Here is a 26,627-nt window from a genome sequence, read left to right as displayed (position 1 = left end):
TACTCACTCTTTTAAACTTTAAGTAGAACTAAGTTAATTTTTCTTAAAAAGTTTTGGATATATGCTTTTTATTTACTAAAAATGTGATTGAAAGATAATATTTCATTAGCTATGATTCCATGAATATTAGTATTTTGTTACACATCTGCAAAAATGGACGTGAAATAGAAATTTAAATATCTTACACAAAAATTGTTCTTCTACAGTTAATGAATATATTTAAAATATTTGTTTAGATTAACTTTGATTATAGATTTTACGTTTTTCTATTACTCTTATTTAACATAAAAAGAGTAGTTTATTAAAAAAAAATTAAATATTTCACAAGTTTGTTTGAATTATAAGATGAGGTGACAAGAACTAAAACATTAGTTCTTTTAGAGTTGTTGTATATAATTTTTGTGCTGTTCCAAACTACTTTTAATTTTTATTAACCTCACTGCGCTAAAATAATACATGTAAATAAATTCACCCTCATCCTTCAATGATCTATACAAGAGTCCATCATACTGAACATTTATATTAGAAGTGGATTTTAAGTTTATTTTAACCTACAAAATCGGTTTTTAATATATATCATAGTCATATTAGAGTTTATCCAAGTAAGACTTTTTGGACATTCTGTTCCACTCGCTAATGGACAAGGAGTGTGTTGGATGTCCTATATCGACTAGAAATAAGGTCAATTCACAATATATAAGTGAGATACAAACCTCACCTTACAAGTTAGTTTTGTAAGATTAAATTAGACTTAAATTTCAATTCTAACCACTTATCAGTTTAATAACCAGTTCTCAGCATTTTGCAAATTCAAACACAAAAATTATGCGGCTAAAATCTTTTGATGGAATAACCTTTGGACTGAACCTCATGAAGATCACAAGATGAAAAACATTATTATGCTCTCTGTCCAAATTGAGTATAGTTCATGAAAAATCATGTTCTTCTGCATAAAAGTTACTGATATCAGTGTCCTTCAACCCATCAACGATCCTAGAATATATATTACGGAAATAATTCTCTTACACCTGGAAGAATACGTGAACAACAACAACAATATAACAATAAAAAAAAATACATCAATATTTTTAATGTGAAAATATTCTCTAAGTCCTAAACTATGGTTAAATAACAATGAACTCATCCAAATGTGTATACAGAAATGCTCACATATATAGTTGAGCTTCTCGTTCAAATCAGAAGGGTCCTTTCCGTCGAGAACTATTCAATTGCCGCTTCATCAATGTGGTGAATCCATTCACATGTTTTACACGCAAAAGAATTTGCAAGAAAACTCTTTAAAGAAACCCCAAAAGACTTGCGATACCAAACAAGAATATTCTGCATTAAAAAATAACCATGTTATAGAAGAAAAGACGAAAAGAAAAAGGAAGAAAAGGGAACCGTTACTGCATCGTTGGTATCCGCGTGTTTAAAATAAAAAAGAGTAACCAATCGACTATAGCTTTAACTGTCACATGTCTTTTAGCATTCTTGAAATTACTCGTGATTGTGTGATTGTTTTTCCTGGTAGATTTTAGTTGAAACAAAGCCATTGTGCAAAAAAGGCGAATGATATTTGACAAATTTTAATAAACAATTACTTTTCATAAAATCCGAGAAATACGACGTAAAGAATACTGCTCATTAGATATTTTTGGAAACTATTGAATAATATCATATAACGAATCACATGAACAAATATAACTTGATTTCAATTATAGGTTTTATATATAGGTGTTGGTACCAGTGAATTAGATATTTGTACTCATCCCATGAAAATCACAAGTATCCAAGATGAAATCGATATTTACCTAAAAAATCTAAATAGAATTATGATCCATGCCTCCGTGGGAAACAAGACAATCTTGTTCATGCATATCATTTCAAAATGTTTAAATATAAGATTAAGTTTCACATTTCGTAAAATTAAAAAAATTGAAACATCATATAACGATGAAGACTAATAAATTTATTATCTTAAGATTTTTGGTTGAGAGAAATATCAACATTTTATAAAATTGAACTCAAATTTCATTGGTGTTGTATTTTTCTAATGAACATCTCTCCTTCATAGACCCGACAAAAAGGTCAAAATTCTTTGTTTAAAGAAACTAACGTATGTGCATATATAAGATTCAACCTTATAACTTCTGATGAGCAGTTGATTAATTTTTGCTTAATGTTACATACGAAAATCATTTAATTTCTTAATAAGTATATTTAAAAACTAGTACAATATCCGGTAAGAATATAATATTTAGAATTTGCTTCCCTAAAGTAACACATTTACAATAAAATATTTTTAGAACATATTATTTACAATAATCATTTAAATATATTTACTGTTTATGGTAAAAATTTGGTGATTTTTTTGAAGTCACTCATAAAAAATTTTATTTAAATACTATTCAAAATATTTATCTAAATAATATTAATCACTATTTCTGACCAAAATTCACTTCGGAATTAAATTCTGACATTCATTTTGACATATCACTAAAAAAATACAATTTTAACTTAGTTTTTATTTTTTTTAAGAACATAAAATTATGGAATTCTTTTAAGTTATTAGATTTTATAAATTTTATGCAAGTTACTAAAAATTAATATTTTTTCCTATTACCAAATTCAACAATTTATTTATCTATTTTGTAGATATTATTAATTTGTTTTTTCTAAATTAAATTTATGAATTTTCTTATCATTTTAATAAATGATATTTCTAATGTTTTAAATCATTTTGAAACAAAATTTGTCAAATAAATATAAATTTATAATATTAAATTAAGTAATTAATTTAAGTTTTCTATTTGTGCTATCAAATAATTTAAAATATTATTAATTTTAAATCACAAAAGTTTATTACACACAATAAATAATATTTTTCAGAAGTAATATACTACTTAAAATAAAATAATTACTATAAGAAAATCATTAAATATTAACTCATTTTAGAAATCAAAATAATTAGTTATTATATTAATTAGGTTAATATGAACTAAAACTTATAAGTATCTAAAATAGTCTGAATAGAAAATTGTAATTAATTTGTGAATTAAAATCTAAATTGATTTATAATATTAATTATCAATATTTGTTAACTACTTAATATTATTGATTTTAAACTAATCTATAATTTTAATTTAGAGATTAGTTTAGACACCACTAATTTCTTGATAACTAATACGTGATAGCTAATATTAAAGACTACTTTAGATTCTAATTCACAAATTAAATATAAACTTCTATTTATAATTGAGATAATTTTAGATATCAATAAAATTTTAAATTATAAAATGGTATATATATTATTTAATAGTGATTCATTATCTTTTTGTCTCAAAACGAATTACTATTTAATAATTTTCTTATACTAATGTTATTTTGTTAATATCATAACTTAATTTAATATATAATTTTACATGTTAGATAATTAATTAAATAAATTTATTAAAATCATTATAAAATTTAATAGATTTACAAAGTCTTATTGAAATTTTTGTTGCTTTTAAAAAAACATTATATTTTCATCATGAAATGTAATCATATTATTTAAATAAATGTTATGGATTATCAAAAATCCGTTATTATTTAAAAGAAATTCTATAAAAAAAAAATGTCTTAGTTGTTAACGTTTTACATTCCTCGTATGAATCATGGCAAACCATACATGGCTGGATGAGGTCATGTTCTCGTTAAGTATTGTGTTGATGGATTTTAAAATTTAAAGAAGGATATTTTTTTCTATTTATATTTTCCAATTATCCGAAATATATGGACGAGAAGGACTGAAAATAAAATATAGGAAAGCAACATGGTTAAATTTTAATAATAGAAACCAGAAAGCAACGTTAAATAACAAAGTGAGATATTTACCAAGAGTTGCATCAAATCTTAAATGCATGGGATATTTTTTTCTATCATTTTGTCCAACGCAAATCCATATCTACTTGTTTGAAGAGTGTTGAATATTTATATTTATTTTTAAAATAGAAAATAATAAGGTTTTAATTTTTTTTTTAATTTCTATATTAGATCTCATAGATGCATTAAAAAAATGTTTCTATTGCACGAGAAGAATAGTTCTCTTAGCCCTCACATTTTTAAATACCAACTTAAAATCCAAACTCGAAATACTCAACTATAATTTTTATTTTAGTCACTATATATATATATATATATATATATATATATGAGTAAAATATTATTGTATTTCAATCCTATAAATAAAATATTTTTCTTATTTTAGTTTCTGGTATGTTATATATTCACGTAACACTTTTTCATAGTTGATGTAATAGCGATGTTATAATAATATAATCATAATTAAGTTTAATAGAAAAAGTTAATAAAAACAAAAATTAAAACTAAAATGTATATTACGATATTTAAAATATTTTAAAATATAATTTAACATAGGAAGATACTTTTGACTGAAAGAAAAAATATCTTAGAAACGTCTGGGACTACATGTTGTTTTGCACTGCATTAAGACAAGTTCTCACCCATGAATGACTAAACCACTAAACCATACACGTACGTATAATTTTTTTTATTATTATTATCATTATAGACTTCGTAATTACTTGCATCAATAAAAAATTTGAGTTAATCAATTTATCAAATATAATTTTATTAACAATATTTCTGTTTTTATATAAAACAATATTTAATAAATGAAAAGAAAAATCATGAATTCACAGCTGTTGAGACCTTTCTTTCTTTCGTTCCCAACCTCAATGTCAAAAGGTTATGAACAAACCACAACAGTAGCCACAATGCAGCTTCGGGTGGGACCCATTCCACCATTTCTTTCGCAACCCATAAACTCATGAAACTTCTCACAATCATTAATTACTCTCATTAATTCTTCTTGTTGGGAAGCGTAGCATGCAAATTATGCAAAACATTAACACTAGGAATATATTCTTTCCAATTTCCATCTAGGTAAAAAAATAATTAATATTTATACATTTTTTAAAGAATAAAGTATTATTTCTAGGCAAGTTGTATCAGTAGAAATATAAAACATTTTAGAAAATGATCGTACAAAGCTTGGAAGGCGACTTACACAAGGACAGGAATAAATATATTTTCTTTTAAAGTGTTACCGTTTACTAAAAGTTAGGACAAATTTTCATGTCTTACATTTTATTGAACGGATTATTTATGATTTTAAAGAAATTTAACTAATAAAAATATGTGTATTGAAAGAATAGGACAAAAAGTGTGTTATCATTACTTTTCTAGCTCATGAATAACCAATGACGTAGGCTAATTATGAGGTAAAATTACCTCATAAAATAAAACTTCACAAATTAGTAGAGTAAATGAAAGATATTTCTGGTGTTTATTTTTGTTTTAATATATTTGAAATCATTTATCATGTTAAAATTATGATAATAAGTTTTTGATTTCTTATGTTGAGTATAATTAATTTCTTTGAAATCAGCCGCTACACCTTAACAAAAAACTTTACTAAACTTGTTTAAAGGGACATGTTAACTGAAAAATATTGTGAAATACAATTTTAATGGTCTATCTATCTCCATTACCCGCAATAATTACACTCTTGCTTTTATTTGGAATGGTTCTTCTTTCTTACGCACTCTTTAATTATTAGCAGTTTGAAAACTCAAAACCAAGCTGAGAGCGATTGACAAAGAAATGGTTCAAATCAAATTGGATGCAAGTGCAGTTTTATTTTTAATTCAAATTGTAACATAATGTGGATAGATTATAAAACAAAACTCCAGATATTCAATTAGAAAAAAAAAATTAATAATTGAATTATATTCAAGTTTTATGAAATTGAAATGAAGCTTTCCAAGCTGGCATCAAACTGTATAGTAGTATTTTGCCGTGATAGGATCAAAATCAAAATAAAAAAAATCTACACACTCTGTGACTCCAACGGAAAAAGCAAACGAAACCGTTCAGTTCACGACCCATTCATTCATGCTTTTAACGAATCCTCACCCACCGGTCTGGGATTTACGTGATGGCGTCAATTCACCGATTTTTTTTCCGTTCCAATATTCATGACACATTTAAATTTTTTAAAACATTTTCACAAACACATTATTGTTTATCTTTTCCAAATCCAAAGGAAACATCATAAAAAAAATGAAATTATAAATTAACATGTTAACTAAAACTAAATTCACGAAAAAACCAACAAAATACGCGCATTATGAAATGAAGAAAGAAGCACCATCAACAAAGAAATTAATAATAATAATAATAATTCCCTTATTTATTTTGGTTGAAAGATAACAGAGGATTGAAATGTTCAACAGGGATTATGGGAAGTAAAAATCTGGGGATCGAGTTTAGTCCTACAAACAGGACAGAGAGGGTGGTTGGAGAGCCAAGTATCAGCACATTGGACATGGAAGCCATGGTTGCAACCGGGGACCAGTCTAGCCGGTTGCTCGCCCTCGATCTCGTCCAGGCAAACGGCGCATTCGGTACCCAAAACTAGTTCTTTGCCGGTGATTTTGGGGAGTTTCTCCAACTCCAGAGGAGAAAGACCCTTGTTAGCGACCTGCTTCACCGGTAGCCCATTACCGGAGGGATGGTGGCGGGTGGTGGCGTACCAAAGAAGGCACATGTAGACGATAAAAACCGCAGTCATGCCGAGGCATGGCAAGAAAAGAGCGAGAAGAACCGAATCAATCATTTTGCTTTCTCTGGCTTTGCTTTGGCGCTTTGGCCCTTTGAGTCGCTCACTCGAACCTTTGTCCGATTCCAACACCGAATTTAACTAATGCGGTGGTGGAGTTGGTAGAAGCACCCAAGGGATCGGGTGTTCACGCCAATTATCATGCATATCGCACTCTCTTCACACAGGCTTATACCCTGTTTGGAAAACAAGAAAAAAACAAGAAGACAAGAAAACAAAGATCCAATCAAAGGTTGAAGGTTGAGGTATGGCGAAGTGATGAAACCGCGAATGGTGACGGAAGAAACAAAGGAAGGAGTTATGAATGCTTTTTGTGGGTTTCTTTTGTGTGTGTGTGTGAACGATGGTGTGAGTGAATGAGTCGTGTTTATATATACCCGAGAAGAGTGGTCAGCAAGATTTTTCTTTATGGACTCTGCACAGCTGTATTTGAGTTAATATCTGCATCACCCACGTCAAATATTTAACTCACATCTCTGTTACTTTCTTTCACCCTATTTATTGTTCATATATCAAATATTCTCTTCTACATTTATTATCTCATTATTTTTATTTATTTAAATTCAAACTTATGCTAAAAACAATACATTTCAATCAATACTGCTAACATGTTTCTCATGTGTTCTACCATGACATTAAATCATAGGTCGAATTATATTTGATCTTTTTCTATTGTAATTAATATCATTCCATATGTTTAATGTTTTAACTGGCACACGTTTTCTTATATATTTATAATTTTGTTGTTAACGAATAATTTGATAGTTTACTAGTTTACGGAATCAATTTAACTAAATATGTAATGTAAATTCAATACTTCTTTGTATGCCGCATGGGATACATATTTCGTGTTATATAATTGAAATTTATAATTAATACATATTTTAAGTATGAAAATAATTATGATTGAAAAATACATTCTCTGGATATAAATAGAATATGTTAGAGACCACAACAAACTTGGTTATTGTTTCCGAACAGATTTGAAGTTTTCTTTTATGTACAGATCTCTCGGAGGTTTTTTCTTACTGTTATTTTAGATACTTATATTTCTAACTACATTTTAATGTAAAAAAAAAAAAACAATACTTTATGACAACATAAGTTGATTCATAAAAGAAAAATATAACCTACGTATTAAAAATTATAAATGTTGGACTGATAGTTTATCATTATATGACAAATTATAATTAAGCATTTATGTATTAAAGAATTAATAAAAACTTGTGTAAAATCTTTATGGTGGATCCATAATTTATCATTAAATGAAAAATTTTAACTATTGCATTGGGTGATTATGTATTGAAAATATTAAACACTTGTGTAATAGAATAGAAATGAATAACTATCACGCCACGCATAAGTAAACTATTCTTTTAAATAATTATAACTCTCAAAATATTTTTGTTACCAACGTACATACATAAACGTGTGTGTAATTTACATTACTATACATTCTTAATATTGATAATAATGTAATTACGGGTATTTTCAATATAAAGAATCATATCAATAATAACCTTTGATATATATACTATGGTAGTGAAGTAACTTGTTTTAAAATGTGTCTGAATAGGTTTAGTTAAAAAATATTAGTAAAATCTTAGCTTCTTATTATTAGGGTGTTTTTTTACATCAGTTATCTTACAAAGACTGTAAAAACTCTTTTTTTTTATAATTTTTTTGTCACATTATAACTTTATCTAGTGGAGTTAAGTTAACATTGAAGTTAGAATATATTATTTTACATTATCGTTGATAATAATTGGCCACAATACTATCATATATAGGTATCATCCATACACAACATCATGTACATTTGTTGATTATATCTTATATCATCACGTATATAAATTATAATATGTATTAAATCATTTTACATATACATACATATATCCCAAATATATATATATATATATATATATATATATATATATATATATATATATATATATATATATATATATATATATATATAAAGAAAATTAAAAACAAGTCATAACAAAAGACTTATGTTGCTTGATATATAATACTTTGTCTGAGTAACTTGTTCTTTCTCACTAAATAGGGAAAGATTTATCGCTGAACTGTAAATCATAAAAAGGGAGAAAATAGATGTAATATAATTAATTGTAAAATGAATAAAAATTACCTGATAAAGTTTTGATATTAATATACTTATTTATATCTCATGGTTAGAGTAATTTGATTATAAAACTAAATGAATACGAAAAAAACAAATTACGTTAAATCAATTATAAAAACTTTTGAAAATATACTTTCTTTATATTAATTCTATCTTATATTTTTTAACCTAAATAAATTGGGTGTTACAGCTTACCATTAAAACTAAACTAAATGTTATTACATTCGCCTTTCATAGTTTTACTTTTACAATTTAGTTGTAACTCAGTCATAAATTTGTATCATACACGGGTGTTTGATGTAGAATGAATAAGTTTTGAATAAACTAAATTAATTGAATAAATCAAAATAAATATGTCTAGTGTAGTTTTATTTGTTTTAAATTAATCATACGCTTTCAATTAAGTCATGTAAAATGTTTGTGGTTTGCATTGATACAGATTTTTGTAATTTTAAGACATGTTTTTTTACTTAAATAATCATATGGTTTACAAATCTTAACATAAACAAATTTAACACGAAGTATTTTGTAACCCAATACATAATTACAATCATAAATTCACAATAAAACAGATACATTGAAAAATCAGTTAACTCTACTACATTAATTAAAAAACACTATAAACGTAAAAATTAACTTCAAAACGATAATCCTCAAGATTTTCAACAACCCATAATTGTTTCAAATCACAAATTTTAATATTCACTTCATAAAAATAATATTAATAAAATTTATATAATTTGGTCATAATTTTTTAAAAATTGATACAATTTATATAATCAATTTTTTTTATTTCTTAAATAATTAGTTTTGATAAAGTAATTGAAATATTTTAAATTTTAGTTTTATTGTTTCGATAAAACAATTTAGTTTATATTTTAAAGTGAATTCAACTATATCTTTTAGTTTATTTTAACTTAATTCGACTTCTAATTCAATACGACTCGTCTTGACTTTTGGTTCAAGTCAGTCAACCTTCACCCCCTTGATCTTTGGTCCGACCTAACCCAACTCGACATTCAGCTTATTTCAAGTCAGTCCGACTCAACCTTTTACCGGTCTGGTCTGGTTCAACCTTTCAGTCTGGGTTGGGTCGACTCAACCTTGTATATTTGGATCGATTTTAAATTTTTTACCTATAAACTCTTTTTGTCCTAAACAATAAACAATTATATAACTTAAGAAATTTTAATTTCCTTCATTTTGTTAGTAAAGTTCAAATTTTACTAGTTTAATTATTTGAAATATCTTCTTAAAATTTATAAATTTCAATCTTTTTTAATTGTCTCATCCAAATTTATTATTTTTTAGAACACAAATTAAATTATCTAAATAAATAAATTACTCTTAAACTATATCAACGTGATAAAGTTAAATCATAAAGTTAATAACATGGTTAATAATATCTCAACCAACTTGAAATAATAATAAATTAGGATAAAATATACGTAAGAAGAAAACGACGATTGACCGTACGTGTGCGTACCTGTGGGCGAGGATGGATTTGTGGAGTAGCAACGGAAACAAAGGGAAAATAAAGATTTGCATATGATATTATTAATCTGATATATTGAGATTGAAATGAGGAGACAATCTTAAAGTGGGACCAATTTGGTTCCTCTTCAAAAAGAAACCATTTTTGTTTGGTCATCCACACCATATTGGGTCCCACTTTCTTCAATTCAATTCCTCTTCCAAACAACACACGTCGTTAATGCCTAAACCCATTCACCACCAAACACATAACACAAGGATCCCACCCTTCACACCACCCGAGGTTGCGTGTTTCGACTTTGGACTTTTCTTCCTTTCATTTTTTCACGCTACAATTCATCTACATATATTATATCTTCCAAATAATTGAGTCATTAAAATATCTTCTAAGCTTTTTTCTTAAAAAAAAACAAATTATAGGGATAACACTACAAAATTTACTAAAGATTATTTTTAAATGCATAAAAAAATAAGTAATGTATAAATTAAAGGGTTATAAACTCTTTTTTTTCTTTATTTCATCACAACTCCTTAAATTTTCTTTTAGATTATAGTCTAATTAAGAAGATGGTGAGATAATAAAATACAATATCATGTGACATCAATAAGTACAAAATATTAAGTAAGAATTTAATGTTTATCTTCTTTTCATTATGAGATTACAATAAAGGAAAGATGTTGTCAGTGTAGAGATTTAACTTTCATGAATCACACTTTGGTGTCAAAAGTATACAATGGAAGTTTTGCAAATATATGCATATATTACCACTAGAAAAGGACAGTTAGTTTTAGTATTTAATTAATTTGATAACTATTTAAATATGTGAAAAATGTGATTGCGAAAATTACATGTATGTTAGAATTAGATCTATATACTTACATGTAATTATTGAAGTGATGTAAAGTTGCGTATGTACATGTATTATTGATATTGTCGTATGTGTATCCTTGTATGATACACATGCTTATCGGTTTTCAAGAATATGTTATAGAAATGACAAATAAACTTGTTTTTGTGAATGTTGTTTGAATCCATCACTGTGAAAATGTACATATCCCCGCCATAATACTCGTCTCCGCCATATCTCCGTTCATGTTTAAATTATTACCAATAATTAAGTAACCATATATATATATATAATATTTTTTATCTTATTATAACATTTATGTAATTATATTAAAAGGATGTATGTCAATTAAAAAAAATATGTTTCACATTTGAATATTTATATCATTTTTTAATATTTTTATTTATTGTATATTTTCCTTTCACATGAAAATGTTTAATACTATCAGTTTAAATATTTAATAGCATGAACTTTTCACTTACTAGATAATATAAAAAAAATTATTTATTATTATTAATTTTTGTTTCATTTGAAGAACTTTTTATTTCGTTAAAACAATTTTCATTATTTATCAACTATTGAGTATATAAGTTGATATTAGAAAAGTTTTATTAGATCTCTAAGGTATTTTTCATCTTATCATACCCTTAATTATACATTTTTTCCTTTGTGCGATTTTTTTTAATAATCTCTCAAATTGTTTTAAAGACACACATTTGTTAATTTTTTAATATTTTTATTTGTTGTTTATTTTCATCATGTAGAATACTATTTCGATATATTTTATCTAATTATTTCTTATTTTTTAACTTATTATCAATCATACTGTAATTTTTTCACTATAATTATATAAATAAATTTTATTTATTACAATATAAAAATTTAATGTAATTGTCATGAATATTTTTTTTATCACCATCTAACATACAATAGAGTTTAAAAGATACAAGATTTATGTCAAACTTGTATTATTATGTTTATTATTTATTCTTTGCGTTATTTTGATCAAGTGATGTATTAACATTTGTATTAGTATATCAAAAAAAGATTCATTACAATTTTAAAAAATTGAAGTAAACAAATATTTAAAATATATTTTAATTTGAATATTTATTTTCTTTTTTTATTGGTATTCTAATCTGAAATGTAAACAATTATAATTTATTTCAAAGTATTCGATATCAAAAATAAATATTTGATAATATTATGTTTCTTTATCGTATTTTTTTATTATTTTATAAAAATTAATTAAAATTAATATTGAAGTAGTAAGAAAACGGGTACGAGTATGAGTACGAGATTATACTTGTTACCTGGTGGGGATGGAGATAGGATAAAAGTTTGATACCCGTTGGATTTAGGTATGAGAATGGGGATGAATTTTTTTTACAAAAATAGATATGAGATAGCGAGACACCACCATGTTGCCATCCCTACTAACCAGCACTTGACGCCATGGGTAGCTAGAGTTCTTTGACTTCAAATTTCAGTGTTATGTCAAATATTACTTAATTAACATCCGACATTATATAATAAATCAAAGAAAAAATAAGCACACCTGCTACTTAAATTGACTCTAATTGGGGTAATAGCCATTAGAAGCCAATTGTTCATACTAATACGCTCATTCACAATTATTCCACAAATCAAACATAATTTTAACATAATACATGCCATCTCCTATAACAACTTCTCATTACAAAAATCACTTAGCAACGTTCTTCACAAATTTAAATCCAATCAAGTAAAATCATGCTACTTAAATACCAAATTTTTTAAAATTTACTAATTAATATTTTTTTTTTATAATTCAACCGGTATGTAACTCTTATGTAGCATGAATTTGATTATAAGTTACAAAAATCAACCCTTATTGCTTTAGTGACTTGTAATCAAATATAGGTCAAACTATATATGCAAATAAGTGGATACAATGAACAAATATGTGGGAGCTGCTTGTTACTTTTCGTACAATTTTTAAAAAATTTACTAATCAATCTTTTTTTATCATCTAAATGATATTTCTTATGTACCACTAGAGCTGTCAAATTGGGTTGGAACCCACGAGCCAACCCGGCTCATCACAGGTTCGGACCGGGTTGGGTTAAATTTTTTTTTTAAATTTCAATACGGGTTAATTTTTGACCCGGCTCACGATGGTTGAACCTGTGGTGAGCCGGGTTGGTTCACCAACCCGCAGATAAAAGGGTTACACAAGTGTTTTTTATTAAGTTGGGCTTTACATTTAGAACATGTTAGGTTTTTTTTAGCCAACGCATAAATAACTTGTATTTTTTTATTTTTTTGTATTTGGATTGTATTAAAGTTTATTTAAATTTTAATTAAAAATATAATTTAGTTTTGACTGAAAAAATAATAAAAAATTGTATTTTTTTTAATTAAGTGAACCCATGAGACAACCCATTTTACTCACCAACCCGCGGTGGGCCGGGCCGGATTCAAATTTTTTTGGCTCGTTAAAAAGTGATCCGGGTTGGGTTGGCTCACTAAATCATCAACTCATGGTGGGTCAGGTTGGGTTACCCGTTTTAACAGCTTGATGTACCACAAATTTGATTAAAAGTCTCTAAAATCCACCCTTATTTCTTGAAGAAATAAATAAGACAAACAAACAAGATAGACAAATATTTGGGACATAATAAATAAATAAGTACCGAACAGCGACATATTAGCTTTCGTACAATTTTTTAAAATTTACTAATTAATTTTTTTTATCATTCAACTGACATGTACCTCTTATGTACCACATATTTAATTAGGCTTAAATATACATTTGGTCCCTATTTTTGGTTATTTTATTCAATTTGGTCTCTATTTTCGTTTTATGTTCAATTATGTCCTCATTTTCGTCAAATTGTGGTCAATTTGGTCATTTTCACTATCGGTGTTTAAATTGTTAACGTTTTTGAACAGTACATGCCACGTGTTAGCTCCTAATTTTTTAAAATTTTTTTTTAAATTTTTTTAAATTTTTTTAATTTTTTTTTAATTTCAAAAAAAGTGTCCACGTGTTAAGTCACAATTGTGCCACGTGTCAGTTTGTGATAATATTACTTTTTTTGTTCAATTTAGTCCCTATATTCGTTATTTTTGTTCAATTCAGTTCCTATATTCGTTATTTTTGTTTAATTTTGTCCCAAATTTTGTTAAAATAAAACCATTTAATTTTTAAAATTGACATCATTATTACTTATTTTTTAAATTTAATTATAAATTATAATATTTAATTATTAATTGAATATAATTTTTAGATTTAATTGTTAAATAGAACATAATTATTTAAATATAATTAAAATATAATTATTAAAATTTTAAAAATATATATTAACATTTGTAAAATTTACATTTAAATTTAAAATATTTAATATTTTTATTGCATTTTAGATATTAAAATCTAAAATATTTTATATGTAAATGTTAATTTTACAAATATTAGTTTATTTTTCTAAAATATTTTGAATATTTAAAATATTTTTATATATGAATTTTAAAAATATTTTAGAATATAAATATTAGAAAAAAAATTAATAATTATATTCTCATAATATTTTAAATTATTATATTGTATTTAGAAATTAAATATAAGAATTTATTCAATTTATAATTAAATTTAATAATTAATAATTGAATTTAAAAAATAATAAATTTAAAGGTCAATTTTAGAAAAGATATTAATATAATTTGTATAAAAGATATTACATTTAGTGTCAATTTGAAAAGGACAAAATTGATTTATTTTAATAAAAATTGGGACTAAATTGAATAAAAATAACGAATATAGGGACTAAATTGAACAAAAAAAATAATACTACAGAAACTGACACGTGGCACAATTGTGACTTGACACGTGAATCATTTTTTTGAAATTAAAAAAATAAAAAAAAATCAAAAAAACCAGGAGCTGTGGCATGTATTATTAAAAAACGTTAACTATTTAAACACCGTTAGTGAAAAGGACCAAATTGACCACAATTTGACGAAAATGATGACCTAATTGAACATAAAACGAAAATAGGGACCAAATTGAATAAAATCAACAAAAATAGGGACCAAATGTATATTTAAGCCATTTAATTATAAATTACAAAAATCAACCATTATTGCTTTGTAATCAAATATAGGCCAAACTAGATATGTAAATAAGTGGGGCAGGATGTATATCTTATATACCACAAATTTGATTACAAGTTTCTAAAATTAACCTTTATTTCTTACACTAGGTGGTTGCCATGAAGAAATAAATAGGAAAAATCAGATAGGCAAATACATACTCAGCTGTAAAAATACATCTATAATTTGTCATATTATAAAATACTCTTTTTATTTTAAATTACAATAAATTTTAGGTTTAACAAATTTAAATATTTTTAAATTTTTCTATGTTTTTTCTTTATTCAAATTTTTAAATTTTATTATTTAACATTTATTTTTATGTTAATTAAGTGACATAATTATTATCTTACTCTATTGTTTTATTTTATCGTCTTTACATGAAGATGTTTTTTCAAAGTAATAAAAATCATTTATGATTATATAATTTGAAATTTTTTTATATTAATGACAAACATTTATATTTTTCAACAACACGTGAAAAAAATAGAAAAATTTATTTAATATGACTTTTTTGAAAATTTTAAACTTGAAACTTAATTAAATTAAAAATTTAATTGTTATTACTAATGGTATTTTTAAAAATAATTTAATTTTAATTACATTATCATTACAATAAATATATTTTATTTTATAACAAATATTATTTCAAATAAATATTGAAAAAACAGTAATTTTTAATCACTTAAGTTCTTTTCTTGGCATTAAATATTTGTACACACACGAGAAAGGAGTACATTGACTTGACCACTCTTCCAATTATGGTTTCATTTGATTTCTGCCACTCATTCTCTTTAATTAATCACCCTTTCCGAAACGCTTCTTATTTGATTGGTTTGGTAGTGCCGCTCCCAGTCCAATACTTCTCACAAACCATACCATAAACCGGCCACATTCAATGTACCTCCTTCACAGAAGGTGTGTTTGGACTATTGTTGGACCACATATCATAAGTGATTGTATCTAGAGCAGTAATATTTTTCATAAAATACCTTATATTTAAAGTCTTGTTAAATAATTAATATATTTTAAATTTTAGAAAAGTACTTAACTGTAATATTAAATTAATTTTGACAAAATTATCATACATAAAATTTCATTTTATTTAAAAGACAATACAATTTTAATTAATAATTTTTTAATACACATATAAAATGTAAAAAATAATTAAATAATAAAATAAATATATTTTAATATTATTAAAAATTAAAATATAATTAAACATAAAAATAAAAAATAAAGTTGAAGAAGTGACAAAAAAAATATCTTTATAATTCTTGAAGAGTCTTTTAATAAAAGTTTGAGAGATACAATCTTTAATTTTTGAAAAGAAAAATTTAGAAATTTTCTTAAATTCTTCTGTGACAAAAATATTACATTTTCAAATGGAATTTTTTCCCTTTCTTTATAATATTTTTTTGTTAGTTTTTCAAATTAATTTTCTTTTTTAAAATTTTATTTTATTTTAATTTTTAACAATATTATAATACAATTATTTTATTATTTAATTATATTTTAACTGTTTATAAATATGTATTAAATAAATTATTAATTAGAAATGTATTTATTTTTTGGTATTTTAAAATAAAATTATATTTATAATAATTAAGTTAAGATTTATTTAATATTATAACTAAGTATGTATTCTTATAAAATTCAAAACATATTAATTATTTGTTGATGACTCGAGTTCTTTTAACTTTAATTAATATCTGACTTTAGGTTAAACAATTACTATATTTTCACAAGAATGACATCTTAGAAATAATATTAAGAAATTAATAAAATTTAATATAAATTAATATCTTATCCTTGTACTTGGGAGTGGAATAGTAGACATAACATAGCAACAGGGCTTGGTTTGGTTGGTTCATTGACTTGCGAAGAGCGAGAGTGAAAATGGTGCGGACTACAACACTGCTACTGGTTGCTTTTCAGGTTTTGGTTACTCTGTCGAGTGCCGGTGCCGATTACATACCGCCGTCAAGATTTGACGGCTTCGTCTACGGACAAGGGTCGTTGAATTTATTGGATACGGTTTTGATCGAAGCGTTTTATGATCCAGTGTGCCCAGACAGCAGGGATTCATGGCCCGGCCTCAAACAAGCTCTTCATCACTACGGTTCTCGGGTTTCACTTCTTCTTCACCTATTGCCTCTGCCGTAAGTCACACCCAATACTTTCTTTCGCGTGCTCTTTTTATTTTTAATATTTTCCTCCTTTGAGGAATTGACTTTTCTGCAATTGCTTACTCACTTGGAAACTGTGGTGGCTACTCGTCTTTAGATTTTACTATGAAATTGGGTTCAATTTCAGCAAAGATAAAAAAAGAACGTGATAGGTTGCTTTTTTCAACATTGTTTGTGCGGTGACCTAAACTATCTTTTCTTCTGCGTGGAATATTGATTTGGAAATTTGGTTTTTTATATTCTCCAAATCACAGATATCACGACAATGCTTTTGTTGCATCTCGTGCTTTGCACATAGCGAGTAATTTGAACGCGTCCTCGACTTTCCCCTTGCTGGAGTGGTTCTTCAAGCATCAGGTTCGTATTCAAGTTTCAAAATCAATTTGTGTCTGATGCATGCATTTGTTGAAGATGTTATCCTAGCTTTGGCCATTGTGAATTGGAATTCCAGTTTTCGTTGTGCTTTCGATTTGCTAGTTCCTTTCACGGTTTAGTGAACTTTGGGACTTTATTCTTTCCGGTCCTTGTAATTTTTTATTTTCCACACAGGTAGTTTTCTTCTGAGACAATCCTGTTCGAGAAACTTTAGAATAACATATCTGTTTTACATTCAAATGTAGTTGGGTCATATACTGCACTATTAGTGGCATTCATATTCGTTTTATGTATTAGGAATGAACTGTTCCGAGACAGTGGAAAATTTATACTCGTGTTTTTGTTTTATCCATTCAGTAGGATTGACAATTAATTTCTTTGTATTGAATTTCCCTTTTCTTTCTGTATGTTCTGTTCTAATTTCCCTTCTCTTTCTGCTTGTTCTGTTTTAATTTTCAAATATAGCCTTACGTATTGATCATATGATGATTGAGTGTTACATCTGATTCATGGAGAGATTGTAGTGGATTCGCACAATGAAAGTTAATTGTTGAGTTAGTAAATGTGACAATAATGTCATAATTGTTTAAGAAACAGTAATATGACTATTTGTAAAATCATAGTTATCTGGCTTAAAATTGTTTACATTGATGCCTCTGTGCTTTGTATTTTACGTGCTATTCTTGAGATATTAAGTGCATTTTGCATCTCGGATAATATTTCTATAAAGTTATTCAATTTTTTATTCACCAAAACTGATGCATACGCTTTAACAGGAGAGATTCTATGGGCCTAACACACGGAACTTGTCTAGGGCTTCTATTGTGGAGGAGATAGTGAAGTCTGCAACACTAGTACTTGGGAGCTCTTATTATAATGCTATAAAGAATGGCTTCAATGACACAAATACTGATTATCAGACCAGAGTTTCTTTTAAGGTACGACAAACTCTTTTATCTTTTAGGTTTCTTTCAGATTAGTTGTACTTATTAGAAGATATTTGGATTTGAAATTTTGAGTTTAAAACTAATATTGTCATCTTTTGACTCTTTAAGACTTGGAAAAACACATAAATATAGCGCACCTTTCAATCAAATTCATTTGATGTTAGTTTTACTCACCTTCCACTTACTTGTAGATATTTGCGTTTCAGATTAGAAATTCAAAACTGATATTCATATCTTAATTCTTTTGTTAATACCTGAAAAAACACGTGAATATAGATCCCATTCAATCAAATACGTATCTCATGTTTATGTTTCTTTGAAAATGCAGTATGCTACTTCGAGAGGGGTGTATGGAACACCTTTTTTCTATGTCAATGGATTCTTGTTGCCTGATACTGGAGATGCCATTGACTACAAGGCTTGGAGGAAGGTCATTGACCCATTGGTTGGTACCAAGAAGAGTATCCAGAATACAGATTCTCTTCATTTCTTCTTGTAAAAATTATATGTACATAAAGTTCAGTTGCGTGAGCACTGTATAAGTGAAGGAATCCAAAGAATGTGTATGTTAACTTATTATTACAGGTGCTAGTACCAAGAATGCAATAATGAAATAAAATGTTACAAAACATTCCTCAGTCCTGATGTATATTAAAAGATTATGTGTTAATGTATTAATCCTTATCATGTCCTAATGTATTAAAAGATATAGAATTAAAGGGGATATATTAAAACGTAATAAAACAATAAATTTTAATTTTAACGCAGTAAGGAATGTAAATAAATGAATAAATCGTGTATTAAATTATCTTCCTTTTTATGCTACCGATAATAATGACAAATGTGAAGGTGGAATCTTTTTTTTTAGGAATTTTATTGAGTAGTTTACGAAGAAACTAAGTTCATCCATCTTTTAAAACAGGAAATGTTTCTTTTATGAATTATTATGAAACAAGCAATTTTTTTTATATGAAATCTTTAAAAATATTTTTTTTTAAAAAAATAAACGAATAAATCTATAATTTTTAGAAAAGCAACAGTTAAATATTTAACTTTTTTTGTTGTGTACTTAAATAGAAATAATTTTGTTCATATATGAAAATGTAAATACAATTTACCGCAAAATTGTAAACAAACAATTTGCAACACAGTATTTACATGGCAATATCGTTATATACCTGGGCGAAATCATAGAGGTGTTGTTGTCATGTGATTTGATAGCTTAGTTCCATCTGTAATAATGAATATTATTAACCTATTTATGCTGTTTTGGACGATTAATTCATAAAAAATAATAGAATTTGTTAGAAGAAAACAAATTATCCATTGAGAGAGAATATTGGGCTTATTACCTTGTTTTTGGAGGATCCAAAGCTTGGCAGGTATGTGTCTTTGATCGGCCCATTCACCAAGGCCCATTTTATGTCAACGAGTTTGAGTAACAGGTGAAGTGAGGTGACTGTAAGGGACATTTCCCAACTGTGCCACCAAATTGCTTCTTCTTGGGTCTTCTTCACCTTCCCTTTTCACTAGGGTTTGCATCAGATTCCCCCAATTTTTTCTTGTGTGTGCTTTCACTAGATTTTGTTCAATATGACTCAAGATCTAGAGATGAAGGATCGCTCAACGCCTTCCAACTCCGTTTCTTCACCTGCTCCGTCTACTCTGCAGCGTAAGCAATTTTTCTCTAACAACTTCCTCTGTTTCGATTTCGCAGTTCTATAAAGCCATTTCGGTTTTTTCATTTTTCTGCTTTGTGGTTTGGCTCGCAGATTTGAGGGAGATAGCTTCGCTTATCGAGACCGGTTCGTACTCGAAGGAAGTCCGTAGAATTGCTCGTGCGGTTCGCCTTACAATTGCGTTGAGGCGTAAATTAACATCGTCGATTATCTCGTCTTTTCTTGATCATGTCCTCACTCCTGGTTCTGAAGCTCATGCCAAATTGTCTGCGTATCTTCCGAAGGTGAACTTCATGATAGATTTAGTGGTTGTTCCTGTTAAAAAGGACTTGCATGTTTGTTCTTGTTAACCTAATTTGAATTATGAAGTGGGTGGGTTGTGAGTAGTCTTTTTTGGTCCATTTAATTCAAAATCTAAATTATGATGCCGACGAAGTTGATGATCCCTCTATGAAGGCATATGTTGATTTAATTTTTGCGTAATTTAATTTCTGTTTAACTGGATAGTGGATGTGGGTCAATGATGTATTTCAATGATTTTTGGAGTCATAATGTCGGCAATGATTGTGTAGGAGGATGATCACGAGATGGAAGTGGATGCCGCAACATCTGCAATTCAAACCCCAGCTAAACACTTGTTGCCCGAGCTAGAAATCTATTGTTACCTGCTTGTACTACTTTTTCTGATTGATAAAAAAAAATACAATGAGGTCAGTCCCCCCCTCTTTCAACTTTGCGAATTGACAAGTGAAACTGATTATATATTGTTGTTTCTTCTTCCTCTTTAGGCCAAAGCTTGTTCCTCAGCTAGCATTGTTTGGCTGAAGAACACTAACAGGAGAACTGTTGATGTTATTGCATCCAGACTGTATTTTTACTATTCATATAGCTATGAGCTTACGGGAGATCTTGCTGAAATCCGTGGGTGAGTTAGGTGCTATTTTATGTAATTCTCTAGAGAGGTTGAAGACTGAATTATACTTTTAAGTAATTTTAAATTTTGAAATTTGTTTACAGCAACCTCCTTGCATTGCACCGAATTGCCACCCTGCGCCATGACGAGTTGGGCCAGGTTTGTTTTCACTTTAGCTGTTTTACGTAAGGGCTTATGATCCTTACTAGAGTTCAGTAGTTGTTGTGACAATAAACTCAACCAAGCACATATTTGATAGTTATTATAGATTCTCAATTAATATGCAAAGTGTTTTATTTTAAACTTATCTGTTTACTGTTGATTCATTGCAGGAAACACTTCTTAATTTGTTACTCCGTAACTACCTTCACTACAATCTATATGATCAGGCAGAAAAGTTGAGGTCTAAGGCTCCTCGATTTGAAGCGCACTCAAACCAACAGGTAGGGTGGTTCTGTTATCCTGAGCATCTAAGTTTTGATTATTTTTTTTATTTCTTTTTAAATTTGAGTAGACAAACCTATCTATTATACAGTGCTCATCAATGTTGTGATTGTTGTTGTTATTGTTGTTTATGTAGTCTAATTTATTGTTGTCAATTTTTTTTTATCCTTTATTATTCCTTTTCCTTCACTTATCCACATTTGTGGTACACCCTTTCAGTTCTGTCGTTACCTCTTCTACCTTGGGAAAATTCGGACTATTCAATTGGAGTATACAGATGCAAAAGAGTCTCTCCTGCAGGCTGCCCGGAAAGCTCCAGTTGCTGCACGGGGGTTTCGAATTCAATGTAACAAGTGGGCTGTGATAGTTAGGTTACTGTTGGGAGAAATACCAGAGCGCACTGTTTTTATGCAGAAAGGAATGGAAAAAGCTTTAAGGCCTTACTTTGAGCTTACAAATGTAAGTCTAGATTATTATCCTAAGTTTATCATGATAATATCACTGTAGGCTGGTTCTGATATCATTATGATTTGTTGATTCGTTTTCCCTCTCTTTTTTTTTAATCATGACAAGTAAATTCTGTTAGTTGAATTATAAATTCACTCCACAAGAACTGGTTCAGTTTTACATATTCTGAACTCTATTGGTATCTCAAAACTTTATTATTTTCATATCACAATAATATTACTATATGTGTGTGTGTGTGTATATATATATATATATATATATATATATATATATATTTATATTTATATTTATCTTTTCTGATATTGTGAGCTTATGTTGTAAAAATTTCAGGCTGTACGGATTGGAGACTTGGAACTGTTTAGGAATATTGCAGACAAGTTTGCCACTACTTTTAATGCAGATAGAACCCATAATTTGATTGTTCGATTGCGGCATAATGTTATCAGGACTGGTCTACGTAACATCAGCATCTCCTATTCCCGCATCTCCCTAGCTGATGTTGCTAAAAAACTGAGGTTGAACTCTCCGAATCCTATTGCTGATGCTGAGAGCATTGTATCAAAGGCTATTCGTGATGGTGCAATTGATGCTACATTGGATCATGCCAACGGGTGGATGGTGTCCAAGGAAACCGGAGATATTTACTCCACAAATGAGCCTCAGTTGGCCTTTAATTCTCGAATTGCATTCTGTCTTAACATGCACAATGAGGCAGTACGAGCACTTCGTTTTCCACCAAACACACACAAAGAGAAGGAGAGTGCTGAAAAGAGAAGAGAGAGACAACAACAGGAGCAGGAGCTGGCCAAGCATATTGCAGAGGAAGATGACGACGATTTCTGAGAAATATCTTTTTTCACCCTACCAAATGCTATCAGGGCACCTTCATGTCCAACCCTTGCTGATGTTTTTCTTTTGGAGAACCTCCATTATCCTTTCCTTCTCTAGAGGTGATTTTTTTTAATTTTCATTGTGGAAGATATCTGAAAGTCAGTTTAACACATTAAAATATGTTCTGTTTGTATTCACATCCATTAGGACTGCTTTGTTTTGTTCCTTATCCGGAGAATTATGTTTTAGGACCTGAAGAAAAAATCAATTGTTAGTTATCATATCAATTCTGTTAAGAAGTTCGGAAAACTGTTGCTCTGAAGGATGTATTAATCATATCTTTACAACCTAGTTTTCTATCATTAGCATTTTATTTTCTAGGGTCCTTGAGATGAAATCCCTCCAGTTGCGAGTAGATGGGTATTGGATTTGAACGCATTAGAGCTTTTGTTAAAACATGAGGAATTGCAAGAAAGGGAAGGAGGGGTGGCGTATAACTTTTTTCTTTGGTTGGGTATAATTTTTTCCTTTGGGTGTTACAAAGGAGATCTAAAACCTGGTGTGGAAGAGTCCGAGGGGTAGTAGACTAAGGTGTTGCGCATTAGGTAAACATTCCTTTAAAGAGCTAAGTCAAAGGTTCCCTAATCATGTGCAAATTTTAAGCCACTGCAGATTGGATTGGATGAAATTGTGAAAGGAACGCTCCATTTAATCCATGTCTTAGTCACTTCACCTTAAGTAGAAGGCCATATGTGTTTTTGCCACTTTCGCTGATCAACTTGTTTATCTATACGAACATCGTGGTTTATATTATATCATATGTGATGCTACAGTGCATAACAAAATCAAATGATTCATGTTGATCATGTGATTGAAACCTGCTGTAAAAATTGGATTGGGTCCTTTTCTCTTTTTAAATCAGTTTATTTTATTTTCTCTATCCTGTTCTGAACTTTCAGTTCGGGTAAGGACCTCCTGTTCCTTTCTCAGACATGCAAATCTTCACTACTTATCCAAAGCTATTTTCTTCTTCCTTTTCAATCTTTTAATCTTTTGTACATAACCGCAGTACAAAGTAAGATAAAAAAAAATTGAGTAAGATTAAAAAGAATCTGGTTGTGGGGCAGAGTGGCCTTTTATTTATTTTTTACTATTTACATTTGAATTTACATCACATTTATTTTCAAGAGTAAAATGATAATTCTATAATTTTATTCTTTAAAATATACTTTTTTTTAATTTATTATATTTTTTGCATTATACGTAACTTTCATAAATTTTTATCTCAAATATATCTTTGTGGGGCTATATTTTTTTATTTACTAGAATGTATCTTTCTGTATATTTTTTTCATAAGCCAATTCGCTTGAGTAGCCACTTTAACATACGATAGTAAATAAAGGAGACGAAGAATAGAAAAAAAATACTCGTTTAAAGAAAAAAGTGATTTAAAATAATATGGAATGTTGTTATTTTTTCATTATTTGAATGTTAAATAAATAAAGGAGAAAAGAATAGGAAAAATACTCGTTTAAAGAAAAAAGTGATTTAAAATAATACAACGGATTTTTCTCCACTTTTAAGATACACAGTTGTTATCTTCTAATTTTTATTTGTCAATATTTTTTTATATCAAACAAACAAAAGTTAAATGAAAATATGTTTTAAATAATTTTTTTTGTTATCCCTTTAATTGTAATGTTTTAATAAATTTTCAATATTTTTTATATCAAACAAATAAAAAAAGTTAAATTGAAATATATTTTAAATATTTTTTTAGTTGTAATATTTTAATGATGAATTCTTTAAAATATATGAACTCAAACTAATTAAATATTTCAGATTATGGTAAAATATTTACCAACAAGGACTAATTAAAATATTTCAGATTTGTAATGATATTAGACCTCATTATCATTGAGGTTGAAGACATCCTATCAAAAATTCCAATCCATCAAATTTTAAAATATTCATAAATATTAACAATTTTAGTTAAGTTTTTATTAAGGAATTATTTTATTTAATAGTTGAAGTTCTTAACTTAGTTTCGGTTATTTGAATTTGTTATTAATTGGAGTAGTGCATCTTCATTATTTTTTATGTCTCTGTCTCTACATGTAAAATAATGAAATGTTTACTTAATTTCAATTTTTTCATAAACTTGAGTAATTAAAATATTTTTTTCTACAAAATATTTTTAAAAAATTATATCTTTTAATTTAATCTATGTCATTAAATAGGATAATGTAAAAGTTTAATTTTTCAGTGGGCATCAGGGTCCAACAATAGAAATGAGTTTGATTTGAGAATAAAACATAAAAAATGTTTATCTCTATGTTGTATTGTATAAGATGTAAATGTATTATACAGGACCTCCTAGATATCCTTTTTATCAATTATGTTACGATTAGATTAGAAATTTAATATATATTAATTGCATTTTTTATTGTTATATATATATATATATATATATATATCATAATTTTAATTCTATTAATTAAGATATCATATATTATAATGATATATTAAATTTTATTTTTTTCTTATACTATGGAATACAAAATTCTATATATTGAACAAGAACAAGTTTCCAATAAATTAATATGAAAATTATATTTTAAATGTTTTTCATCAAACATTTATTATACATAATTTTTTCTTTGCATAATTTATACATATCTAACCGTTATTGTGTCAAGTATTTTTTATTTTATTTTTAAAAAACATGTGATAAACAATGAAGCAAACTAACATGCACATTGTTATAATTAATAATAAAATTAAATAAAAATTAAATTGAAAAATATATAAATTTTAAATACTTAATGTAATAATTTTTTAATAAAATTTTAATTTAAAATATCCAAAATTATGAAATATTTAAAACTTATTTAACTCAATTTTAAAATAAATAATAACTATTACATAAATTTTACATAACTCATCGTGATACTTTAATATTATAACAATAAATCTAATGATTTACATTAATTGGTCCACTTTAGTATGAAATGTTTACATGTGCACCCAAGAAAAAATGAAGTTGGAGGGCGTGTTTCCATCATTTGCATGGTCTTTTACAAAATCACATCTATAAGAAGATTATTATCACATTTAGAACATAATATAATAGAGTTAATTTAATGCAACCTATCATAATTTTAAGGTAATACTCTGTCCTTGTTTTATTTTAAGATTCCGACAAACAAATTTAAAAATATAATTAATATTTTAAATTTTATAACAATTATTATGTACATTTTTTTCCCATTGTACAAATATTTATGGATATAATAGAAAATACTAATATTCCATTGACATAGTAAAATGACAATTAAAATAAAAATAATATTTATTAATTCATATATGAAAAAGTGTGTGAAAAAGATATATAGGAGTAACATTATTCTAAAATTAGTCATGGAATTGAAAGAGTTTGGTTAATAAGAATTTGTCAATTGGCCCACCATGAAC

At 27.1% G+C, this 26,627-nt stretch overlaps 3 protein-coding genes across 3 annotated transcripts; 2 read left to right on the top strand and 1 right to left on the bottom strand.

The window, feature by feature from the left end:
- Positions 1–6,232: 6,232 nt before the first annotated feature.
- On the bottom strand, positions 6,233–7,051 carry LOC114162738 (E3 ubiquitin-protein ligase ATL23). The gene has a single exon (XM_028046701.1). The coding sequence runs from the start codon at positions 6,683–6,685 to the stop codon at positions 6,296–6,298; it is 390 nt and encodes a 129-aa protein (XP_027902502.1). The 5' UTR covers positions 6,686–7,051; the 3' UTR covers positions 6,233–6,295.
- Positions 7,052–17,127: 10,076 nt separating this feature from the next.
- On the top strand, positions 17,128–19,456 carry LOC114162222. Its single transcript, XM_028046038.1, has 4 exons — positions 17,128–17,469; positions 17,751–17,853; positions 18,648–18,809; positions 19,147–19,456. Exons 1-4 carry the CDS (start codon positions 17,207–17,209, stop codon positions 19,315–19,317), a joined length of 699 nt encoding a protein of 232 aa, XP_027901839.1. The 5' UTR covers positions 17,128–17,206; the 3' UTR covers positions 19,318–19,456.
- An 808-nt stretch (positions 19,457–20,264) lies between these two features.
- On the top strand, positions 20,265–23,500 carry LOC114163168 (probable 26S proteasome non-ATPase regulatory subunit 3). The gene is made up of 8 exons (XM_028047304.1): positions 20,265–20,490; positions 20,591–20,781; positions 21,070–21,207; positions 21,286–21,422; positions 21,515–21,569; positions 21,743–21,853; positions 22,074–22,313; positions 22,653–23,500. The coding sequence occupies exons 1-8, from the start codon at positions 20,412–20,414 to the stop codon at positions 23,163–23,165; spliced, it is 1,464 nt and encodes a 487-aa protein (XP_027903105.1). The 5' UTR covers positions 20,265–20,411; the 3' UTR covers positions 23,166–23,500.
- Positions 23,501–26,627: the final 3,127 nt, after the last annotated feature.

The sequence above is a fragment of the Vigna unguiculata genome, chromosome 9 (genome assembly GCF_004118075.2).
Source record: "Vigna unguiculata cultivar IT97K-499-35 chromosome 9, ASM411807v1, whole genome shotgun sequence".
Lineage (NCBI taxonomy): Eukaryota > Viridiplantae > Streptophyta > Magnoliopsida > Fabales > Fabaceae > Vigna > Vigna unguiculata.
This window is presented reverse-complemented; position numbering and strand designations above follow the sequence as displayed.

Coding starts and splice junctions, on each gene's coding strand:
- LOC114162738 (XM_028046701.1), bottom strand. CDS start 6,685: ATGATTGATTCGGTTCTTCTCGCTCTTTTCTTGCCATGCCTCGGCATG.
- LOC114162222 (XM_028046038.1), top strand. CDS start 17,207: ATGGTGCGGACTACAACACTGCTACTGGTTGCTTTTCAGGTTTTGGTT. Junction 17,854..18,647: donor AGTGGTTCTTCAAGCATCAG/GTTCGTATTCAA, acceptor ACGCTTTAACAG/GAGAGATTCTATGGGCCTAA. Junction 18,810..19,146: donor AGACCAGAGTTTCTTTTAAG/GTACGACAAACT, acceptor TTGAAAATGCAG/TATGCTACTTCGAGAGGGGT.
- LOC114163168 (XM_028047304.1), top strand. CDS start 20,412: ATGACTCAAGATCTAGAGATGAAGGATCGCTCAACGCCTTCCAACTCC. Junction 20,491..20,590: donor TGCTCCGTCTACTCTGCAGC/GTAAGCAATTTT, acceptor TTTGGCTCGCAG/ATTTGAGGGAGATAGCTTCG. Junction 21,570..21,742: donor GCCATGACGAGTTGGGCCAG/GTTTGTTTTCAC, acceptor GATTCATTGCAG/GAAACACTTCTTAATTTGTT.